Below are 23780 nucleotides of genomic sequence, written 5' to 3' on the forward strand. Positions count from 1 at the left end.
GGTTTTCCAAGAGATTTCAAGAGTCATTTCCTGTTTAGTCACACCATCCACCGGAACGTGGCCACCTGATGAAATAACAATAACAAAATAATTGTAACAAAAAGGGCGCCACCAAGAGTAAGCATTTTTGTTATATATATATTTTTGTTTACATTTTATTATTGGTTTATTGAAATCATTCAAACTTTACAGCTTTAGGTTGAATTGAGTTCAAAAAAACAGAGTTTTGTTAAAAATTACAGAAAAAAAACATTCAGAAAGAGTTTTGTTAAAAATTACAGAAAAAAAACATTCAGAAATACAATTTGTTTTTATAAGTTAAGAAGTAATTTAGTTGGGGCCATAGCAGGGACTAAATACTATATAACAAACAATTGAACGTCGAATAAGCAAGCACATAAAAAGAACAGGGCGAATGGATGGGGACAAAAGGCATACCAAGTGAGTGAAAATCTGTGTATCTCAACAAATTATGAGTTTTGTTAAAAATTACAGAAAAAACCCATTCAGAAATACAATTTTTTTTTATAAGTTAAGAAGTAATTTAGTTGGGGCCATAGCAGGGACTAAATACTATATAACAAACAATTGAACGTCGAATAAGCAAGCACATAAAAAGAACAGGGCGAATGGATGGGGACAAAAGGCATACCAAGTGAGTGAAAATCTGAGAAGGCGATATAAAGGAAAAATCATTATACACATACAATTAAAGTTTGGTTAACAACATTGTTTTCGAGGGCCTCGAATCTATTTGTTTGTAACTGCAAATCAAGTTGCCGATGGCCAAATAGTCTCGTCTCGAGCATTTTAAAAGCCCAACGGAAGTAGGAGGAAAATGAACAGTTTGTTCTTGTATTCTATTTACGGATTGGTTTTTTTCTGCGTGGACATAAAACGTTCCCGATTTTCGGCAATATCTCAAAAAACGCTACCACTTTTTGATATGACGTTATCAAAGGTTAGTTTCGTAGTTTTTTTTTATATATGCAACTTTGTATGATCATTCCTCCATGGTATGATCGAAATCCACAACGGGTTCCAACGAATTTGTTTATCCAATCCCTCAATGAGAATGTCAAGGTGACCACAGGGGCTATAGCTTTGAACAACAACTAAACAGGGTCAGGTGATGGGAGTTGCTTACGAAAAGACGATTGCTATGTAAAAGCCCACCAAGACCTGGAAATCTTACGTCGGGAAGTGGTGCCACAGGCAATATTATCAACAATGAATTGTATCTTCCCTCTTTCCCCTGCTGTAAATTTTGTTTGTGTAGAAAATTACAAGGGAGTCCGCATTTTAAAGACGCTGGACTCCTTTGGTAATTGTCAAAGACTTGGTGTATCTCAACAAATTATGTAAACAAAAACAAAAAGAAAAAAAATGGTCGTCGAAGTTACGAGATAATAATATTTAAAAAAAACGCCCTTGTCACATGAAGCTGTGTGCTTTGACATGCTTGATTTTGAGAGCTCAAAATCTAATTATGGGGTCTCGGAATCAAATTCAAATATTTCAGTGGAAAATTACTTGTCGCTCGAAAACCAAAATAACGAGAGGAGGTTGTCAGATTAAACCAAGACTAGACAACAACCTAGGCAGACAAACTGCAAACAAGGAGACAAGAAAAACAGGTATCCTGAAAACATTTACAACAAATTACAGGACCTTATACAAATTATAAACCAGCGGGGCAGATTATGTCTACATAGTCTACCTTGCCATTTGATGCCAGTGTCTCCATAATTGAGAAGCTGTTGCGAGTTTGTCACGTAAACCATCACTGTCTCAACATGTTCCCCTGTAACAAAACAAAAGAGAGATGTCGATTTTAAAGGAAGTGGACACTATTGGTAATTACTCAAAATAATTATTAGCATAAGAAACCTTTCTTGGTGACGAGTAATGGGGAGAGGTTGATGGTATAAAACATTGTGAGAAACGGTTCCCTCTGAAGTGCCATAGTATTCGAGAAAGAAGTAATTTTCCACGAATTTGATTTCGAGACCTCAGATTTAGAACTTGAGGTCTCGAAATCAACCATCTAAACGCGCACAACTTCGTGTGACAAGGGTGTTTTCTTCTTTCATTATAAGTTCGATGACCGATTTAGTTTAAATTTTCACAGGTTTGTTACTTTATGCATATGTTGAGATACACCAACTATCAAGGCTAGTCTTTGACAATTACCAATATTGTCAACTGTACGTAATCTTGACCCCATAAACTGCATAATCCCAAAATGGATTAGTAAAAGTAAGAACATAGACATCGGATTATTAAAATTCGTTTTATTGAAAATGTAATAAAGCTCCATTACAAAACGAATCTTAAATTAAATGAAGAATGTCTTATTTTTAAACCTTGGGCTTGCTGTATATAAACTCTCTCGCTTTGGCGTTGTCCTCTTTCAATCAAAAATTTTCCCTGCAAGAAATGGAACGGTAAAGTAGATTATGAGATCATTGTAGACTGGCTTTACTCGTGGAATTTTCTCTTGAACAATACAATAAAATGCAAGGCCAAATTATTGGCAAAACATGATGCACTATTTCGCATTAAAAAAAAAAAAAAAAAACCCTCATTTGCAATGTTGAATTTCGTACGTTTTCCAAAGCTAGTTTCTTTTCCTGACGTTAAACAGAAAGTTTAAAGGCACTGAGATGGACAACATTGCTCAAACTTAAAATAATTTGTTGCATAAAAACGTACTTGGTACCGAGCAAATGGAGTTATTGATATTAAAAACATTTTTAGAAACGACTCCCTCTAAAGTAACTTCATTTTTGAGAAAGATGTAATTTCTCTCTCAAATTCACAAACTTCAGACATGAAGCCTTTAATTATACAAAGCACACAAAGTATTGCGACGAGGGTATTTTTTCTTTCATTTTTCTCTTGCAACTTCGAAGACAAATTGAGTCAAAATGTTCACAGGTTTGTTATTTTATGCATATGTTGGGAACCACCAAGTAAGAAAACTGGTCTTTCACAATTACCAAAGGTGTCCTGTGCTTTTAAGCTGTTTGAATTTTGTAAAACATAAGTAGTAGTAAACTGTTTACCAATAATCCCGTGAATACGAGGTTGTCAGCGTTCTTCAGAATGACTCTAGCCATCTCGTCATCGGAGTAGCTGAAATCTTCGAGTCGTCGTGGAGGATCAAGACGCTGCAGGTCAGCTATGGAAGCATTGAGAATTAATGCTATGGCTATAATACCGTCATAGGTGTAATAAAGCACAGAGTCGTCAGGGAACTCGTTGTTGTAGTACTGATAATGTTCAGGGAGGGGCTTCTGAAACGTCAACAAAAATTATATTTGAAAACAATAGTTGGTCTGAAAGATATCTCAAATTGTCTTTGAAACAGCGGACCAGTGTGTGTCGTAAAAAACTCCAGCGGATACACGACCTTGCCTATGCTACTAAAACTTGTAAATATGTTGTTTCTCTCAAGTCAGAACAAATGAACTTTCCATTGCTCGTTGTTGTAGTAGTGATAATGATCATAATGATCAGGAAGGGGCTTCTGAAACGTCAACACAAAATTATATTTGAAAAAGTAGGTTGGTCTGAAACATATCTCAAATTGTGTGGGTTTTCTTTGGAACAGCGGACCAGTTTGTGTCGTAAAAACTCCAGCGGATAACGACCTTGCCTATGCTACTAAAACTTGTAAACATGTTGTTTCTCAAGTCAAGGAAAATGTGGTTTAATTAAAAATCATACGCAGAGAACTTTGAAGAATGCTTAGCCAAGTGCTAACTGCCAGTGTCACGAACTAGTGGTTAAGCTAGAGCTAGTTTAAGTTTGCAATTGCGTGTTAGCTCTCGGTATGTATCCATTATGATTGGTACTCACCACTCCATTGAAGTTCACTTCATCTGGCTGCACCCGTCGAGGGTTTCCATTGAATAACAGAGTAGAGTTAACGGCTGATGTTATCTGCTCCTGCGTGCAAGGGTCAATGACTGATTGAGGGGCGTTCAGCCAAAACACAGAGGTTGCCCAGTCTGGTGCTACCCACACATACTTAGCTCCATAAACTCCAGAAATGTACGCCTTTAAAGCAAAGCCGGAAAAACACATGTCAATGTTCACGTTTTATTCACAATGATAACCCAAACTCTGTTTTAACTACAGCCTTTTTTGGTGTGATAGATAACACAAGAAAATGTAGTTGTACAACTTCAAGACCACTAATTGCATACATCTGATTGGGTGGTAACGAAATCTCTGGCATTTGTGTATGTAATTAGTGTAATAGTCTTTAAAGGCAGTGGACACTGTTGGTGATTATGATTACTCAAAATAATTATTATCATAAAACTTTTCTTGATTACGAGTAATAGGGAGATTGATAGTATAAAACTTTGTGAGAAACAGCTCCCTCTGAAGTGACGTAGTTTTCGCGAAAGAAGTAATTTTCCACGAATTTGATTTCGAGACCTCAAGTTTAGAATTTGAGGTCTCGAAATCAAGCATCTGAAAGCACACAACTTTGTGTGACCAGGGTGTTTTTTTCTTTCATTAATATCTCGCAACTTCGACAACCGATTGAGCTCAAATTTCCACAGGTTTGTTATTTTATGCATATGTTGAGATACACCAAGTGAGAAGACTAATCTTTGACATTTACCAATAGTGTCCACTGTCTTTAAAGGCTACCACTGACTTTCTTGTCAAAAAATTATTTTGCGATATTTACCTGGGACAAGATGCCACCCCCCCCCCAAAAAAAAAAAAAACTTTATATTGTAGGGCAATTAGGTATGTCTTTAGGTAGTCCCAAGGTATTTCGCACAATAGAAATACTTTGTAGTAGCCTGATGGTGGATTATTTATTTGTTATTACTTATTTCCACATAACATTCAGCAGAAAATCCATACCTGACAGAACAGTTTCAGCAGTTCATGTTGGAAGAAGCCGGGAAATATGATTCGTGCATCTTGGCGCTAGAAATGTAAAGAAAATACAAACTGTAAAACTTATAATTGTAGCAATCATCTTGTAAAGACAATGGACACTATTGGTAAATGGCAAAGACCAGTCTTCTCACTTGGTGTATCTCAACATATGCATAAAATAATAAACCTGTGAAAATTTGAGCTTAATTTGTCGTCGAAGTTGCGAGATACAAATGAAAGAAAAACAGGTCTTTTTCTTCAGCCGCGCCACGCATCTGGAACTCTCTACCACTTAATCTTCGATCTTGTCTTTGTACTGCAAAATTCAAGTCTCTTCTCAAAACTTATCTTATGTCACAGGTTTTCAATGACTAATTTTGTTGTGTCTGTTTTTCTTTGTGTTGTGTTTTGTTTTGGTTTTGTTTTTGGTTTTACTGCGCCTTGAACACCCAGCAGGGTGGATATGTGCGCATTACAAGTCTTATTATTATTATTATTATTATTACTCTTGTCACACGAAGTTGTGTATTTTCAGATGCTTGATTTTGAGACCTCGAAATCAAATTCGTGGAAAGTTACTTCTTTCTCGAAAACTACGTCACTTCAGAGGGAGCCGTTTTCTCCCTCATCTCGAACTGGCTGTCCGGCCTTGTGGTGTTAGGCAATTTTTCATCAAAACACCCCAAAAACAAATTACCTTGATACTCTGAAGATGGAAGTCAAATTTGGATAAATCTTTGACTCGCTCAGACAAAACAACCTGCATATCGTTAGCCTCCAAGACGAGCCGAAATGTTTCCATTTGCTGCCAATTAACAATGAAAAAATAAAAACAGTCGTAAATTGCAAAGAACAGCATTTAAACACTACACCGTATTATATAACACACCTCTTGCTTGTTCTGTATTCTGGTTGGCTGAAACACGGTCACGTGGGATGAACTAATATAGTCTAGTGATCGCGTGCGCGTGTTTTGCGGGAATAGTACCCGCCGGGCACTAGTCTTTGAAAATAGTGCCTGGTTTAAGACGCCCTCTCTTGACTTGAACCGTGAACAGCAACTACAAAACTTCCTTTCAATCTCCAGATTTCACATTTAAGACCGAGGTGTGTTATAAAACACATATTGACTGGCATAATTCGGTAATTAGTGTACGCCTATTCCTCATCGGGCCTATGAGTGAGAAGAGGGGCCTATTTCCCTCAGCCTTTGGCCTCATGAAATAGGTCCCTCTTCTAGTCGCTCAAAGTCCCTCGGGGGAATAGACGTACACTAGTTACCTCATTGCCAGTCAATATGCGTATAATAACGCACGCTGTATGCAGATGGTCGAAAGTGCATGCTGACACATTACCTCTGACCAATCTCAAAGAAAGCTTATGTGGCAGCACGTTCTGCCAATTAAATAATTGAAGTAATTGGACCTGTAAGACCAGTGCATGTGGTTATACTTGCGAATAAAGACAGGGGACCAATCTAATTGTCGCTCTTTCTTTCATTGGGGGCGCTGTTTTGGCGTGTGACGTCACATGCAAGAGGTCTATGTATACATCTTAGAAAGCTCACCTCCGCAAAGTGTTGGGACTCCTCGTAAATGAACGCCACTCGACGCCAGCCCATCTTCTTAAGCACTTTCACTTGTGCTGTATACACTTGTGCTGCGGTGTGGATTGCTCGTACGGTGTATGGATACACAGACCTGTCCTCTAACTTCTGTGACGAAGTTAAACCAACCTCCAGGAAAAACAACAGTAACACGATTTTTCGAACGAGGTTTATTTAGGGAACTAGTTGAAGTGTCGTTGCCTTGCGGTTGAAAGCACCGATTTCAAACTCTGGTGTCTCTGATCAGTAGAGTGTGGGTTCGAGTTACAGTCGTGTTACTTGTGTCCTTAATCAAGACCCTTAACCAATGCTTCATCCTTCGGATGGGACGTTAAGCCGATGGTCCCGTGTGTTGTGTAACGCACGTCAAATAACCAAGTACACTTATCGAAAAGAGAATGGGTTCGCCCCGGTGTTCTTTGCTGTGGCTGCTGAATGCACTTTAACACCTTGTAAACCATAATAAGGTACTATATAATTGGGTCTTTGTAATAATATTATACTATAAGCGCATCGAGTACTTTGTTTGTAGATACGCTATATAAGACTTCGATATTATTATCATTCGATATTATTATCATTACTAGTTGATCAAAGCAAAGCAAAGTATAGCATACAATAACAACAAATCGTAGATGAAGATACTTAACAGTGATTGATTTTTCCTTTGGATGCGACAATAAACCCTGGTCCAGGGTTAATCATGTTTGTGATCGATGACGATGACTAGAGCAAGCTAGTCGAAACGTTGAGACCAATACAAGAACTGACTCCGCGGTAGTGCAGTTAATTACGATCATATTATAAGCTAAAGCAGAAGTCACAGCAATTTTTGTTGTATACCTTCCGCCCGGGTAGTAGTTAAAAAGCAGGACAGTTCTTTACAGAAGAAGTCTCCCGAACATCCGATAAATCTACTCCGGGCGGAAGGTATACAAAAAAAAATGTATCTGGTAACATGGTATTACCGCAAACCAAAAATATATTGATATCTCACCATTCAATGCCTCAAATGCTATATAGATCTATCGTTAATAATTACCTGAACAATATGATATCTAGAGGCAACTTGATTGACCGCGAGAGCCTCTACTGATACGATAGGTCCCCATGCTATAGGTACAGGTGGGCCTGTGTAGGCTAGAGTGTATAGGTGTCGTAAACCCTCCTCTGGGTCTCCAGCCTGTGAAGTTGGAAAGAAATCGGTAGAATCTTAGAAGAAAATGAGTATCGGCGAGAAGGTAAGGGGAGGGGTCCACTATATAGGGTGCGTTCGATTAGCTTCCCTGGGTTTACCCCGCGGTGCTCAATCGGGTGAGCCCCTAATACAAGAGCTAAACGAACGATCACTCACCGCTCTCGTGGTGACGTCATGCACCTGGGGCTAGACCCCAAGTTAGCAACTCCACGGGCAGGGCACTGGGGCTGACCCGGGTGAGCCCCTGGAATAACGTCAAAGCTATTCGAAAGCACCGGGGGAAGACCGGGGTCGACCCAGGGAAGCTAAACGAACGCACCCATAGTTTCACCTTTCGCTGATTGCATTCTTTCCATTCCCCGGAAACTCTCTCGCCGAAGTTGAATTTAACCCTCAGCCACTGCAACTATTCCCCTGCGATATTACGCTTTAACCCAGCTCAAGAGTATTTTTGTCCTGAAAAAAAAAATGATTGTAGTCCACACCTAGAAATGGCCTTCTCAGGCCTTGTTGTGTGCCTGGCGAATTGAATAAAAAAAACTTTGTGGTAGTCAAAGCTTTTTAAGCAGTACAAACATCAATGTTAGTTTTGATCCAGATGTTTGTGTAATACAGATATCTCTTCTCCAGTAATTCGTTTTGCGGACAGATATTCATGTTGCGATTTTGGCAACTACCTTAATGCTACTCTCACACTAGGGAAATTATGCTAGCGAATGGGCTTACGAATGGAATTATTTGACAATCGCTCAAACTTCGCAACATTCGCCGTGTTTCGTAAGCGTTGGTGACAATTTCGGAACGTTCACTAGTCATTCTCCACCTCTTTTCGAAGATCACTCAATCAAAATGTGGCGAATATTCTTGCGAATAAAAATGTTAACATTCGCGGTGAATACGCCAAACAATTGCGATTGGATGGTGGATGTCACAGAAAAATGCAAATGCTTGGATGTTATATGAATATTCATTTTCATTTGGTCACCCCTCGGTCGTCGCTCGACCTCTCCTTAACAATATATGACGAATGCTTACCAGCGCTTGACCATGCTAGCCAATGCCTTTAATACGCAACGAACGTTGCGCACTTCGCGACTGAGCTTACCAACAATTTCAAACAAATGAAGCGATTGCTAGCGAATGTTACGAATGCTTGCGAATGCTTACGAAAGGGCTTACAAACGTTAATAATGCACTTAGGAATGTTACGAATGTCTTACCATCGTTGCCAATGTCTTGCCATTTTCTGACTAATTTCCGCGATTGCTATTAATACCGGGGCGAATCTCGCTCTGGCAACTTGTTCGTTTGACAAACAGCAACACCACATTTGTAAGAAAGGGGACCCGCGAAGGTTACAAACGCCTTACGAGTGCATTTACGAACGTTGCCACAGCTTACGCATGCTTTACAGACGTTAACAATGGCTTACCAATGCTAACGAATGTCGAGGCGAATGACCGTCTTCGCAACATTCGCTGAAATTAACAAACCGGTTTGTAAATTGACTGATACGAACGCTTACAAAGTCACGGCGAATGTTGCGAAGTATGAGCGATTGTAAAATATTTTCATTCGTAAGCAAATTCACTCTAATATTATTCGCAACAGTGTGAAACAGCATTGGGAAGAGCTTTTTAATTTCAGCGAATGTTGCGAAGACAGTCATTCGCCGTGGATTTTCGTAAGCATTGGTAGCCATTGGTAACGTTGGTAAAGCGCGCGTAAGCGTTGGCAACTTTCGTAAGCTATTGTAAGGCATTGGCAATCATTGGCTAGCATTGTTAAGCATTCGTAAAAATTCGTAACATATTGGTTCGACAGGTCGAGGGGTGACCGAGGGCGAACGTGAAAATATGTACTATCAATTCGCAAATTTTGGGCGAATTCACCGCGAATTTCAAATATCCATATTCGCAAGAATATTCGCCCAAGTGTGAGAGTAGCATAACACAATTTACGTCACCAACCAATACTAGCCGGCATGCACCCCCAGTCAAAGATAGTATCAACAGAAGAACGCACACATAGGGGTGGATAATCCAGTTGGTATAGCGCCGAGGTCGTTGGTTCAAGTCCCTAGGGCGGATTGCACCAAACGGTCTCGAACCGGTCTATGCGCTATAGCCGTCTAACTTTTTAAGATGGCGTTGCATTAGTCCGTTAGTTTAGTAGCCGTAGATGATTAATTTTGATGAATAGAGTTCTTAGATGAGACCGTACATTAAGAAATAGTTTACACCATTATGGTGATGATACATTGTAGTGTAAATTTCTCTACAGTGTCCATTTTTCTCCGCTCAGATCAGACAAAGGCTGGTTGCCTCACATTTTTGTTGTACTTTTTCAAGGTCATCACTAATTGTCGTTACGGCTCGTTTACAAAATGTTGGCCTGTCATAATTGAAAGCTTTAGTAATGGGCCTTTGTTTATATTGCATTACATTTCGCTGACTTATCTAAAGGCCGAGTCACACTGCAGCAATAAACGAGAACAATAACGATCACGACGCACAGAGAACGCATTGTTATTGATTGAATTGCTCCACGCAGAATTAATACGCAGACGCTCATTAGATTAGATTAGATTATAATTCTTTATTGTCCGCATAACATATACAGATAATTGTTTTCCATTGGCAATTGGAGACATTAAAAAATTATTATTATTATTATTATTATAATAAACATGTTCATAAAACCGAACAATAAAATGTAAAGCACAATACAAAACCACGAAAAAATTGTATATTGCTAAAATTACAGCGAATGATTGGAATAGATTACTGACAATACTTACAAGTTACTTTAAAATTATACAAAACATTAATTTGTGGTACAGTTAAAAAATAAGTAATTACCGTTTGACTAAAGAATTAAAAAGATGAATTGAATTGGGAACAAAGGATTGTCGAAAACGAAGTGATTTTGTTTGTGGTGGACGGAGTCTAATACCAGAGCGATTAAAAACAAAGCAATTAAAAAGTGGGTGGGTCGGGTCCTTCATTGCTGTACTTAACTTGGCAACCATTTTTGTTTCAAATTCTATATCCAAGGATGGCAAGATTAAACCTATGATCCGCTGAGCATTTTTCTTTACCCTGTCAAATTTCTTCTTACTCTGCTGTGAAAGTAAACCGTATGTACATATTAAGTTAAAAGTTAAAACACTCTGTATCAAGGACTGATAAAATAAACGCAAGATAGATCGGTCTACATGAAATTTCTTCAGTTTTCTCAAAAAGTACAAACGTTGGTTAGCTTTACTGTATATCGTTTCAGTATTCCTATTCCAGTTCAGTTGATCATCCACTACAGTTCCAAGATACTTATATTCATTGACTCTTTCTACAATGCAGTTATTGATAGTGAGAGGGTCATGTGTCTCAGCACCTCGTCGAAAATCAAAAATCATCTCCTTAGTTTTCTGTACATTAAACCAATTCAAACCATTCAACCAATATAATGCATTCTCTTTTCGAAGTGATGGTTATTGTTCTCGTTATCGCTGCAGTGGGACCGGGCCTTTAGACCGGATAATTGCAACGGGCCTAATGACTGACCAAGCTAAGACCATTTAAAGACACTGGACACTATTGGTAATTGTCAAAGACCAGTGTTCTCACTTGGTGTATAAAATAACAAACCTGTGAAAATTTGAGCTCGATTGGTCGTCGGAGTTGCGAGATAACTATGAAAGAAAAGAAGAAAAACACCCTTGTCACACGAAGTTGTGTGTTTTCAGATGCTTGATTCCGAGACTTCAAGTTCTAAACTTGAGGTCTCGAAATCAAATTCGTGGAAAATTACTTCTTTCTCGAAAACTACTTCACTTCAGAGGGAGCCATTTCTCACAATGTTTTATATTACCAACCTCTCCCCATTGCTCGTTACCAAGTAAGGTTTTATGCTAATAATTATTTTGAATAATTACCAATAGTGTCCACTGCCTTTAAGGCAGATAGCCGGCTGAATGGTCTTTGACCGAAGACCGTTTTATTGCCAGACGGCCCTGCTTGTCTCGTACATTTTCCTCGTCAAACCGAATTCAATATTTAATTAGGAAAATAATATTGAACTTAAAGGCAGTGGACACTATTGGTAGTTGTCAAAGACTAGCCTTCACAGTTGGTGTATCTCAACATATGTATAAAATAACAAACATGTGAAAATTTGAGCTCAATCGGTCATCAAAGTTGCGAGATAATAATGAAAGAAGAAAACACCCTTGTCACACGAAGTTGTGTGCGTTTAGATGGTTGATTTCGAGACCTCAAGTTCTAAACTTTAGGTCTCGAAATCAAATTCGTGGAAAATTACTTCTTTCTCCAAAACTATGGCACTTCAGAGGGAGCTGTTTCTCACAATGTTTTATACCACTAACCTCTCCCCATTAATTGTCACCAAGTAAGGTTTTATGCTAATAATTATTTTGAGTAATTACCAATAGTGTCCACTGCCTTTAATCTGATGTAATTAAGGTAAACACGAATACTTTTTATTTTTACTTGTTGTTCTGTTCCATTGATGTCAATTAACTGTAATTTTTATCTAATTTAAAATTCTTTACAATAGTTTGTGCGATGGTGTTTTGTGCGGTCTCACCCCTTTCTTTACTTTTTTTCAACGTCCATTCGCGAGTGCCAAGGGAACGCCTTTGTCACGTAGTGTATAGTTAATTTGTTTGCCCTCAACATTTTACAAAAAACATTAATTTAATTTAAAATTTGTTCTCATGTCAACTTCAAAAACGCGTGCATTCCTTAGAAAGAGCAAAACCTGAAATTGCTTTGAAACACGCGAGTGGCATCTTTATTAAATCAATTTTAAATCAAAATTCATTTAGTGTCAAACTTGTGGTAAATTTGATGCGTGATGTCTGTAGATTCGGAAGCCTAGTTTGAACATTGAAGGAATAATTCATGAAATTTCACAGCGTTTTTTAAAAGTTTATTTGTATGCAGAGATTGTGCTGGCATGAGTGTAAAAATAAAACTTATAATGCCTGGAAACGTTGTCTCTTTTGCTTGTCAGTGACGCCCGCCTTCATAATAACACACAAAAAGCATAATGCATATACATTGTAAATGCACTTTTTTTTTGCTTTTGGATATCACTACAGCAAACGAAATAAGTTTGGAACTTGGGGCACTCGGCAGTATTTGAAGTATATAATTTCCGTCTTTATATGAAAGTTTTATTGAATTCTGACATGAAACTTCACCAATCGTCAGTAAATACGATCTCTGTTCAGTCTTGTAAATAATGGTCGTTTGGCTCTCCGTTGCTAGTCTAGGCTCCTAGACCATTGGTGTTGCGTGGTCACACACAACCAACGTTCCGATTATGCACGGCAAAAACTGTACACGCTTGTAATGAACGAACGCTAGCGGGCGCTCTGTTTCTCTGATTTCCTGTGCTCACCAAGGTCTAGGACATTTGCAACGACGGGTCTTAACTTTTTTATTGTTTTTCGGCAAATCTCCCCCGACTTTCCGGTGGAGCCAATCAGAGGCTGCGTTGCGGTTGGCTCATGAATAATTCATCAGTGTTGTGCATGCAGTGTAAATGCACGCAGTAATGCGTTGCATGACTTTTGCTATACTAAACTGCGCCAATAAAGTATCTAAACACTTACAAAATTAATGGTCAGATTTATCGGAACCTGAAATAGTATACAAAAAAATAATTGTTCGTTTCTATTCACCGTTAATTTCTGCACGTTTTGACACATCTTGTGTTGCGCTACGATGTTGTTTGGTGGATTTATGGACACTTGAGTGGCTTAAGGTCGAATTTCAAAAGTTGCAAAAGCCCCTATTACCCCAATTCCAAAAGGGAACTCACATAAGCATCACACTCGGACAAAATCAAGACAAAAGACACAAACTCGTTTCGTTTACATGACCATGAAATTAATTGCCGTATCTTTAACTCTAAAACTGCTGTTATCCTGTCCTCCATTCTTGGTGTGTCCTCCATCACTGTCCTGAACGGCAAGGAGTCGTCTTCTCATACTCTCAATGAGACCTCTGATCTGTCCCTGGTCAATCCCCTGCCATTTCCTGATCAGGATGCATCGCAAACCCCGCGAGAGTGGTGTCAGGCTTTATGGACTTGTTCACTTTCTTCTTCTGCTGCAGAAGTCACCCTCGGACGGCCACTCATTGGCAGGTCGTCCACATTTCCCTGAGCTTGGTAGCGATTCCACCATTTACTGACCGTCGCTGGTGACGTTTTTACCTGATGAGCTGCAGCTCGCATCGACGTACCGGCTTCTATCCTGTTTGGTCGTTTGAGCCATCTTTCCTGTTATCTTGAAACACCTTTCCATGTCTTACCATTGTTGTATGCCTCCCATCTTTGACCCCTTTGCTTGGTTACTGACAATTATTGGTGAGTATGATCATCGCAACCGATTTATCCAAAACGCGACCAAAAAAACATCATTTATAAAAGGCGAGCAAAAGAAACGCCGATCTTACTCGTCACAATACAACGATTTAGCTTGAATAGGGGCTTTTGCAACTTTCGAAATTCGACCTTAAGCCACTCAAGTGCCCGTAAATCCACCAAACAACATCGTAGCGCAACACAAGATGTGTCAAAATGTGCAGAAATTAACGGTGACTCGAAATGAATAATTATTTTTTGGCAAACTGTTTCAGGTTCCGATATATCTGACCATTTGTAAGTGTTTAGATACTTTATTGGCGCAGTTTACTCTGCATGTGTGTGTGGGTATATGTTTTTATCGGAGTATAATAATGTCCAGATCAGTAGGATTTGAAACTTTGCCACATGGTGGAAATACGATAAAGAAAGGTTTGCGGTACCACCACAAACCTTTCTATGTATAACATCCAGATCCAGACTACTGCATTGCCATGATGCAGCTTGAAATGCGATCGTGGCAGGGCCCACACTGATGAAGCCTGTATTGGCTAAACAATTTGCTTATAGTTAGCACAAAATAGTATTGCTTAGCAGAAACTGGTTACCAGCCAATTTTTAATTAAATTTGAAATGTTGTAGACTTATGCCTAGTGCCCACCTAAATTTTTGGATAGTAAAGAAATTTTGTACAGTATTTTCTGCCAAACAGATATTAACTGGTGGGCCCTGTAGTGTTATTCACAGTGAAAGTTTTTTAATCTTGGGGGAAGGAAATCTTGAGGGATTCAAAAGCGTCTTTGTGAGAATGTATTAAGAAACGTAACCGTAGCTGCAGATCTTGGAATGTAAGCGTAGCTTGACTCGGGATTGAAAGCGTACTTTTTGATATTGTAGCGTAACCTAAACATATCTTGGAGTGTATAAGCGTAGCTGAGAAGCTGCGTAGCTTAAAACGTAACAGTATCTTTTGGAGCGTAAGCATATCTTTGAACGTAATTCGTAGCTGCGTATCTTGGAACGTAAGCGTAACTTGACATGGGATTGAAAGCGTACCTTTTGATATTATAGCGTAACTTGAAGGAACATAAGCAGATCTGTAAGCGCAGCTGAGTAGCTGAGTAGCTTGGAACGTTGACATTTTTTGGAACGTAAGCATATCTTGGACTGAAGCGTAGCATCTTGGAACATAAACGTAGCTGCGTATCTTTGAACGTAAGCATAGCTTGACTCGGGCTTGAAAGCGTACCTTTTGATATTATAGTGTAACTTGAAGGAACGTAGACCTGAGCGTATCTTGGAACGTAAACGTAGCTGCGTATCTTTGAACGTAAGCATAGCTTGACTTGGGCTTGAAAGCGTACCTTTTGATATTATAGTGTAACTTGAAGGAACGTAGACCTAAGCGTATCTTGGAACGTAAACGTAGCTGCGTATCTTTAAACGTAAGCATAGCTTGACTTGGGCTTGAAAGCGTACCTTTTGATATTATAGTGTAACTTGAAGGAACGTAGACCTAAGCGTATCTTGGAACACAAACGTAGCTGCGTATCTTGGAATGTGAGCGTAGCTTGACTCGTGCTTGAAAACATACCTTTTGATATTATAGTGTAACTTGAAGGAATGTAGACCTAAGCGTATCTTTGAACGTAAACGTAGCCGAGTAGCTGCGCAGCTTGGAACGTAACCATATAATATTTTTTGGAATGTAGTCGTAACTATATCTTATGGAACAACTCATGAGAAATTGCAAATTTTGATTGCTTGTCGGGTGGCGACTACTGCTATTCAACTCCCAGTTATTTGAGGCGAATAGTCAGGTCATAAATTCCACTAGTTGCCCAGTTTAATCATTACCTCAAAAATAACTCTTCATTCACAGAATTAAAAAATAATACTTTGTTTGGCGAAATTATGCTTTGAGGGAATTTTGTTTTAGCATTATTTTTATTTCAACCTTTTATAAAAAATTCTCATAATATTTTTAAGCTACTCACACAATAACACTGTCAATATAACCATGATATAACCATGGAGGTAGATGCGATATTCCTACGTTTTGACATCATCAAAATTACCTGAAACTCATAACAAAAAGAAATTAGGGGGCCATGAATCAAAATGGAGCATATTGGAACGTTGCGATCATAAGAAACAACGGAGTCGACACCCGCAAGCTGGGAGTTCATAGCGCCCGGGATTTAACACCTCCAACCCCGGCCCACGAGACACGGCATGGGCGGTACGTGATATTCCACAAGGCTTATTTCACGTTCCGATTGCTCCACGCCGTGGGGCCATATGTGCGTCCGTTACACGGACTCTCTGAATGATAATCTTACGTTCGATTTTTGACCATTATTTACGATTTCAAATCGTCACGTATCCGTTATCTGAATAGGTAGTCTATACTTAAAATTTCACTGTTTTCCTTTTAATAGGCCTATAATGACCACGGAATTACTCTTTGAGCAAAGATTGTTAAAAATAGCGCGCCGATCACATTGACCTTTGACTCGGTCTAGTTTGAATAGTCATCTTCAACCCACCACGTAATATGAATTATCGAGTCATTTGCATAGTCTGGCCACGCCTTCAATTTGCAAATTTCCTCGACCTTGGTGAGCACAGGACATGGGGCGATCCAGAAATCAGAGAAACAGAGCGCCCGCTAGCGTTCGTTCATTACAAGCGTGTACAGTTTTTGCCGTGCATAATCGGAACGTTGGTTGTGTGTGACCACGCAACACCAATGGTCTAGGAACCTAGACTACTCCGTTGCACGCATTGCACGCAGAGCTATATGCCGTGCACACGAACGTGCTGACAAAATTTCGGCGTACACACACACACACAGACACGCATGTTTATGGTGCAGACCGAGGACTTCTCTTTGTTCTTCCATTATTTGGACATAATTTATTTTTCAGACGTCCCCATTGGTTTTGTACATAAAATTTACCGAAGGAGGACTGTTCCCGGTGTGACTTTTCCCCGGATCCCTTTTGTTAAAGTCCTATCAATATTAGACATGCCCACAGTGAGTTGGCTGGGTATTGTGGCAGGGTGATGAGACTTTCGCACGGTTTATTTTCCATATTATTTATATATTTTTGCAGCATGGCGCGGACTCCGTACTTTTGCCAACACAAGATCCGCGTGAGTTAATTCTATAAAACCAAAAGTACTGAAACAACTGCGACATCTTTATTTAATTGTTTTGTCACCACCAATTGCATCAAATTTCAGCTAATTTTGTTTGGTGAAATCTATATTGAAGGCACTGGACACGTTTGGTAATAATTGTAAAAGACTACATACTCCTCTCTTGGTGTATGACAACATTGTGCATAAAAGTAACAAACATGTGAAAACTTTGCCTTAAATGGGCATCGGAGATGCAATAAAATAATGAAAGATAAAACAACTTTGTGTGCTATCAGATGCCTATGCATTCAGAAGTGTTTTAATATTTAAGTGAAACTTTACCGCTTTTTAAAAACTACCTACTTCAGAGGGAGCCGTTTCTCACAAATGTTTTATACTATCAACAGCTCTCCATTACTCGTACCAAGTAAGCCTATATGCTTACAATTATTTTAGTTATTACCAATAGTGTCCAGTGCCTAATAAAGATCTGAAACCTAATTTTATATACTAATGGAAGAATAAATTGAATCTTAGTTTGACTTGGTAAAAAAAAATATAAAAAAATAAAAAATCCATGCGGCCCCCGAAGGGAAACAGGTGGGGAAGCTTAAAAAGTATTGAATTATTAATTTCACGTATAAGTTTGCCTAGTTAGATTGGTTTGTCCACCCTTTCCGTATGTTTTGTTGTAAAAAAACATACCCAAAAGTAATCAATGTGTCCACGTCGCACATGTGAAAATAATTCGTTTTTTTTGGTTCATTTTTGTTCAATTTACAATGTCTGAGCTCAAGCTTCGTTACTGACCTCGCAGAATTTGAGATTGAGAAAATAGAAACAGCTTTGGCAAACTGCTTAGAAACCAAGAGGACCGATAGTTTCGACCATCACAGATTAGTCTTTCTCGAAGGAAACGTAAGTAGTGAAGTGGAAATACAATGAATAGAGAGTGATGGGATGAGAGGGGGGAGGAGGAGGAGAAAGGGAGGAGGGGAGAGGGGGAGGAGGGGAGGAGGAGGAGAGGGGGAGAGGAGGGGAGGGGAAGAGGAGGAGGAGAGGCGGAGAGGAGGAGGAGGGGGAGTCAGAAAGCGCGCAGAAAAACAAGAGGTATAAACAATGAACTGGGAGACAAAAATGGGGAAACACAAAAGACATTATCAAGGGGGAAGAGGGAGGGGAAAAATATAATAGATGCTTAATAAATAATATTATTTTTTTTTTACCCATACACAGATGTGTGTTAGCAGTACTTTCTCGAGTCCTGTGAACAAATATCACAAGCATAATACCCGGGAGAAAAAATAGTTTATTAGTGAACGAGGCAGGCTAAAAAGGGGGATAATGCGAGGAAAATGAGACGGTAAGGACAAAGGTTATTACTCTTTGTCTTCTCCTTTTCCCCCACAAAGATCCTCTTTTTAGTCGGCCTCATTCACTAATTGATTACTCTTTGTCCCTCTTCCCATTCTCGATAATGTCCTTTGTTCCCCCCCCTTTGTGTTTTCTTCCCACCACCCCCCCCCTTTTGTCTCGCTATTCATTGTTCACCCCTGGCTTTTTGCTGAGCACTTTCTGATCCTCTCTCTCTGTTCATGTATTTCCACTTCACTGGTTATGTTACCCTAGTTACTGTTGCCAAATTTCATGAATCTGCTTACCGCCGAATTCTGCGCTTACGATCATGATTCCCCGCTTATGGGGGGCGCCGAATTTCCGCACTTGCCTTGTCAGCGTAGAATGCCCATTTACGTGGAGTACGCACGCACAAAAGCCAAAATTCGCCGCTCACCCTTGAACTTCGCTTGCCGTAAGCACATAATTCCCTGCTTCCGTAACGCCGATTTCTGCTTACGGTAAGCAGAGCCATGAAGTTGGGCCTTGTTCATGTTTATAGGGTTGTCATTAATAGTCTTCGACAAGGGTTCTGCGAGGGTCGAAAAGTCAGGCCATTAGGCCTAAATATTTTCTTGCAATATTGTAAATTTATAAACCTACTCAGGCGAAAGAAAACAAACAGCGTCCCGACACTTTAAATGTATTTCTATTTCATTGATTATATCTACACTTATTTACCGGTTTAAGTTTGTTGCATTGTTATTTATATAGCTATTCTCTACTTTTTGCAGAATTTAAGATAACATAAAACTACTCAGGCGATGAACATCAAAATTCCATGTTAAGTATCCCGGATCGGTTCCTTCTTAAGAGGGCGCATGAATTGTTATTATTATTATTATTATTATTATTATTATTATTATTATTATTATTATTATTATTATTATTATTATTATTATTATTATTATTATTTTTTTTTTTTACCAATTCAAAATGTGATAAATTCCTTCATGATCTGTTTGTGTTTTTGTATTACTTTTACCTCAGCATGTTTGTTTGTATTTCTTGTAATGCGCAGTAGAGTATGATACTTGCAAGTCAGAACTTTGCGTGTGTCTGTTACATGGTTAAAACCGATCGTCCAGTTACACATTTACATGATTATTTTGCTATGAAGTGAGCTACATTGGAATTTCAGCTACTGAACCAACTATACAAATTCACTGTAAATAATATGTTCAATGTCATGTCTAAAACAGAGAGGGAAACCTTTAGTTAATTTAAATTTCGAAAGGGCAAATACATTTTGTGTAGTTGCTTTAATCTTGTATGGCCTACGTGGAGATTTAATACAATAAAACAATAACCTGTCAAGGTATATATAGTAAGTAGCGATATCCCCTAAAATCTGGAGCAATATTGTCCAGGCAGGAAGGATAATCTGTGATTGGAATACACCATCTGAGACTCGCTTCACGCAGAAACGTTTCTTAGGTTGGGATGTTTTTGAATCTCTTTCTCTAAAACTACATTTCTTTAAAAGAAATCGTTCCCAAAACATACTATACATTATCAACAGCTGCAGTGCTTTCTTACTAAGTAAGTTTGTTACCATTAATTGTTTTAGCAATCACCAAAGGTATGCATTCCCTTTCATAATAGTAATAATAATAATAATACAAGGCGTTTATATTGCGCTCTACAAAGAACACGGCGTCTCACTAAATGAAATGCAAAGAAATATAAAGACTAACATAAACCATTGATGTGGTTCATCAGTCCTGTATACAAAAACAGTAGGAAAAACCGTTCTAAATTACAAGTATAATTTTGACTGCTGATATCGAAATATGTATGAACTTTTACAAACACAATTTATAGCAAAACTTGGTCCAGTGGTTGGACTGCGGGACTTACAACCACAAGGTTGTTGGTTCAAATCCACAAAGCTGATTTCACAACGAGCAGAATTATTTCTTGATTTGTGCAATTTCATAATCAATAACGTCGAATCAATGTTTGTATGAGATGGTTTGGGCTGTTGCCAGCTTGGTGTTTTAATTCCCTTGTGATATAGGAGATTTCCAAGTTCCCCTAGCGGGAAGTTTCTTTACAAAAAGTGTTTTCCCTCCCAAATATGGCAATTTAAATGCTGACTAAGAAAACTTAACCCGGTCCAATTCCACTAATTTGTAGGCAATATCCATCAAGTATTCCTGCTAAGCTGTTGACATGATCTAACGCAGTCTGAGCTACTTCAGGCTGAAGCGACAGCATTGGACTCCTCTTGAACGCAAAGAAGGCTCCCATGTAGAAGGCTCCCATGCGCTAACCTTGTCAGCGTTGAATGCCCAGTAACGTAGAGTACGCACGCACATACGCCAAAATTTGCCGCTAACCCATGAAATTCGCTTGCCTAAAGCACATAATTCCCTGCTTCCGTAACGCCGATTTCTGCTTCAATAAGCAGATCCATTAAGTTGGGCCTTGTTCATGTTTATTGGGTTGTCATTAATAGTCTTCGACAAGGATTCTGCGAGAGTCAAAAAGTCAGGCCATTAGGCCTAAATATTTTCTTGCAATAATATTGTAAATTTATAAACAAACAGCGTCCCGACAATTTAAATGTATTTCCATTTCACTGATTATATCTACACTTATTTACCGGTTTAAGTTTGTTGCATTGTTATTTATATAGCTATTCTCTACTTTTTGCAGAATTTAAGACAACATAAAACTACTCAGGCGATGAAAATCAAAATTCCATCTTAAGTGTCCCGGATCGGTTCCTTCTTAAAGCCATTGGACACTTTCGGTAAACAGTATTGTCCAAGGCCCACACTTCGTGTATCACAACTTCTATATCAAATAACAAACCTGTGAAAATTTGGGCTTAATCGGTCATCGGAGTCGGGAGAAAATAACGGGAAAACCCACCCTTGTATCCGCGCGTTTTGCCGTGTCATGACATGTGTTTAAAATAAATCCGTAATTCTCGTTAACGAGAATTGATATTGTTTTACTGTTTTCTCAAAAAGTAAAGCATTTCATGGAATAATATTTCAAGAGAAGTATTTCACCACTACCTTCTGTAAACCCTGTAAGTTATTTGTAAATCTGTGAATTTCTTTTCTTTTCCGAAAGGGTCCAATGGCTTTAAGGGGGCGCATGAACTGTTATTATTATTATTTTTTTTTTTACCAATTCAAAATGTGATAAATTCCTTCTTGATCTGATTGTGTTTTTGTATTACTTTTACATCAGCATTGGGCTGTTGCCAGCTTGGTGTTTAAATCCCCTTGTGACATGTGAGGTTTCCAAGTTCCCCTGGCGGGAAGATTCTTTAAAAAAAGTGTTTTCCCTCCCAAATGTGGCAATTTAAATGCTGACTAAGAAAACTTACCCCGGTCCAATTCCATCGCATTTGTAGGCTATATCCATCAAGTATTCCCGCTAAGCTGTTGACATGATCTAACGCAGTCTGAGCTACTTCAGGCTGAAGCGACAGCATTGGACTCCTCTTGAACGCAAAGAAGGCTCCCATGTAGAGGTCCACTGTGCCGTCAAACGAGCCTTGCAACGGCACCTCCTGCCCGCTGATTACCCCGGTGCCTAGGAGCGCTGTGATGCACCCGACTAGCCGTACAGCCCTCCACTTCAACATCTTCTGCTCACCACCCATCACTCCACCAACCAAGACTGCGATGAAAACACACTCAGCTGAAGACGAGCAGAGTGTACTGGTCGAAACGTCGAGACCACACTCTTTCCAGAGCCAACACTCACTCAAAAGAGATATACACTTGGTTGTTCCCGCAAATTTATTTATTTGTAATTTCTTGCTGTTCTTGTTTAATATTTTCTGTCTGTTGTAAAGAGGTAACCTTGGCCAGTCTTAGCGAATTTTTTGTTTAATTAGAGGGGACTGTAAAATATGAATCCAAAACTCGATTCAAAAATTGTGTTGATTTTGTTCTACAGAATTGTATATGGCTATACTTGACTACTTCGCATGTTTGTTTCAAGCAATGAGTGCATGAAGATAATGTTGAATCATTTGAAGATTTGTTGAATCAAGCAGTGCAAGTGTTTTTAAAGATGCTTGGATTCAAATACAATGAGCACGTCTTGTCCCTACTGACACACTGTGACGTAGAAAACAGTGATCCACGTGTATTTTATACAAACCAAAACTGTCCTATGAAATATTCAACAATTCTAAAGATTGAACCGCCCCGATTGGTCAATCGATCTGCTCGCTGTATTGTTAATCGTGAATTATTCAACACTTCTACACACAGAGGAAAGATTACACAACTTGTGTAAAATATTACCTGTTTTAGATGTAGTGGGCGAACACCATAACTATTAGGTAAAACTTTACCCAACAGGCGTTGGGTAATATCTTGCTTAATAGCTGTGTAAAAGTTTACATAAATATTGGGTAGTTTTCTTTACTGAATTGTTGGGTAAACCCACTCATGTAAAATATTACTTAATTGTGACGTAAGACTTTACCGCATTACAATGTAAATAGTTGTGTAAAACTTTACATCAATATTGGGTATTTTTTTTTACTGAATTGGTGGGTATAAATCCACTCATGTAAAATAATTACCTAATTTTGAAGTATAGATTTTACCGATTTTTAATGTAAACTGTGTGCCTTTAAAACTGGTAATAATAATTATACACAATGCTTGTGTTGAATACTAGCAAAGTGTTATTTCATGGAGTTTAGGGCTGTAATAAATGGACACATCATAAATACTGAGACTTGGCGACTACAACAAGAATTTCAAGATAACAACTTTTTAATAAAAATTTAATGGTAATAACATTAACAATCCAAAACATCACATGTGCAAAATGGGGTTTTCTGTATGTTTCATAATCAGTCAACAATTTCAGTGAATTTAAAAAATTACAAAAAATCTACCTAATTGGCAAGGTCAGAACAAATACTTCCAGGCTAACACAGTTTAAACTGTAAGGTTGTTCCATAAATCAAAACTATCACAACTATCACATCTCTTATGATTTTGATACTTTATTGCAAACAATTTGTGCAAGAACTTCTTTAACTACAATGCTTCTGGAATGGTCAAATTACATTAATTGGCAAGGTCAGAATAAATACTTCCAGGCTAACCGGCTTAAAGAAGAACTCCAAGGTCAAATGTAATT

The 23780-nt window shown here is 38.6% G+C and overlaps 1 protein-coding gene across 1 annotated transcript; it reads right to left on the reverse strand.

Annotated features, from left to right (window-relative positions):
* Positions 1-34: 34 nt before the first annotated feature.
* LOC117301795 (gamma-aminobutyric acid type B receptor subunit 2-like) lies at positions 35-22275 on the reverse strand. Its single transcript, XM_033785803.1, has 10 exons — positions 21997-22275; positions 7560-7700; positions 6479-6625; positions 5609-5716; positions 4894-4959; positions 3865-4065; positions 3069-3299; positions 2367-2430; positions 1726-1804; positions 35-65 (listed from the first exon to the last, which is right to left on the reverse strand). The coding sequence occupies exons 1-10, from the start codon at positions 22273-22275 to the stop codon at positions 35-37; spliced, it is 1347 nt and encodes a 448-aa protein (XP_033641694.1).
* Positions 22276-23780: the final 1505 nt, after the last annotated feature.

The sequence above is a fragment of the Asterias rubens genome, chromosome 17 (assembly GCF_902459465.1).
Source record: "Asterias rubens chromosome 17, eAstRub1.3, whole genome shotgun sequence".
Taxonomy (NCBI): Eukaryota; Metazoa; Echinodermata; class Asteroidea; order Forcipulatida; family Asteriidae; genus Asterias; species Asterias rubens.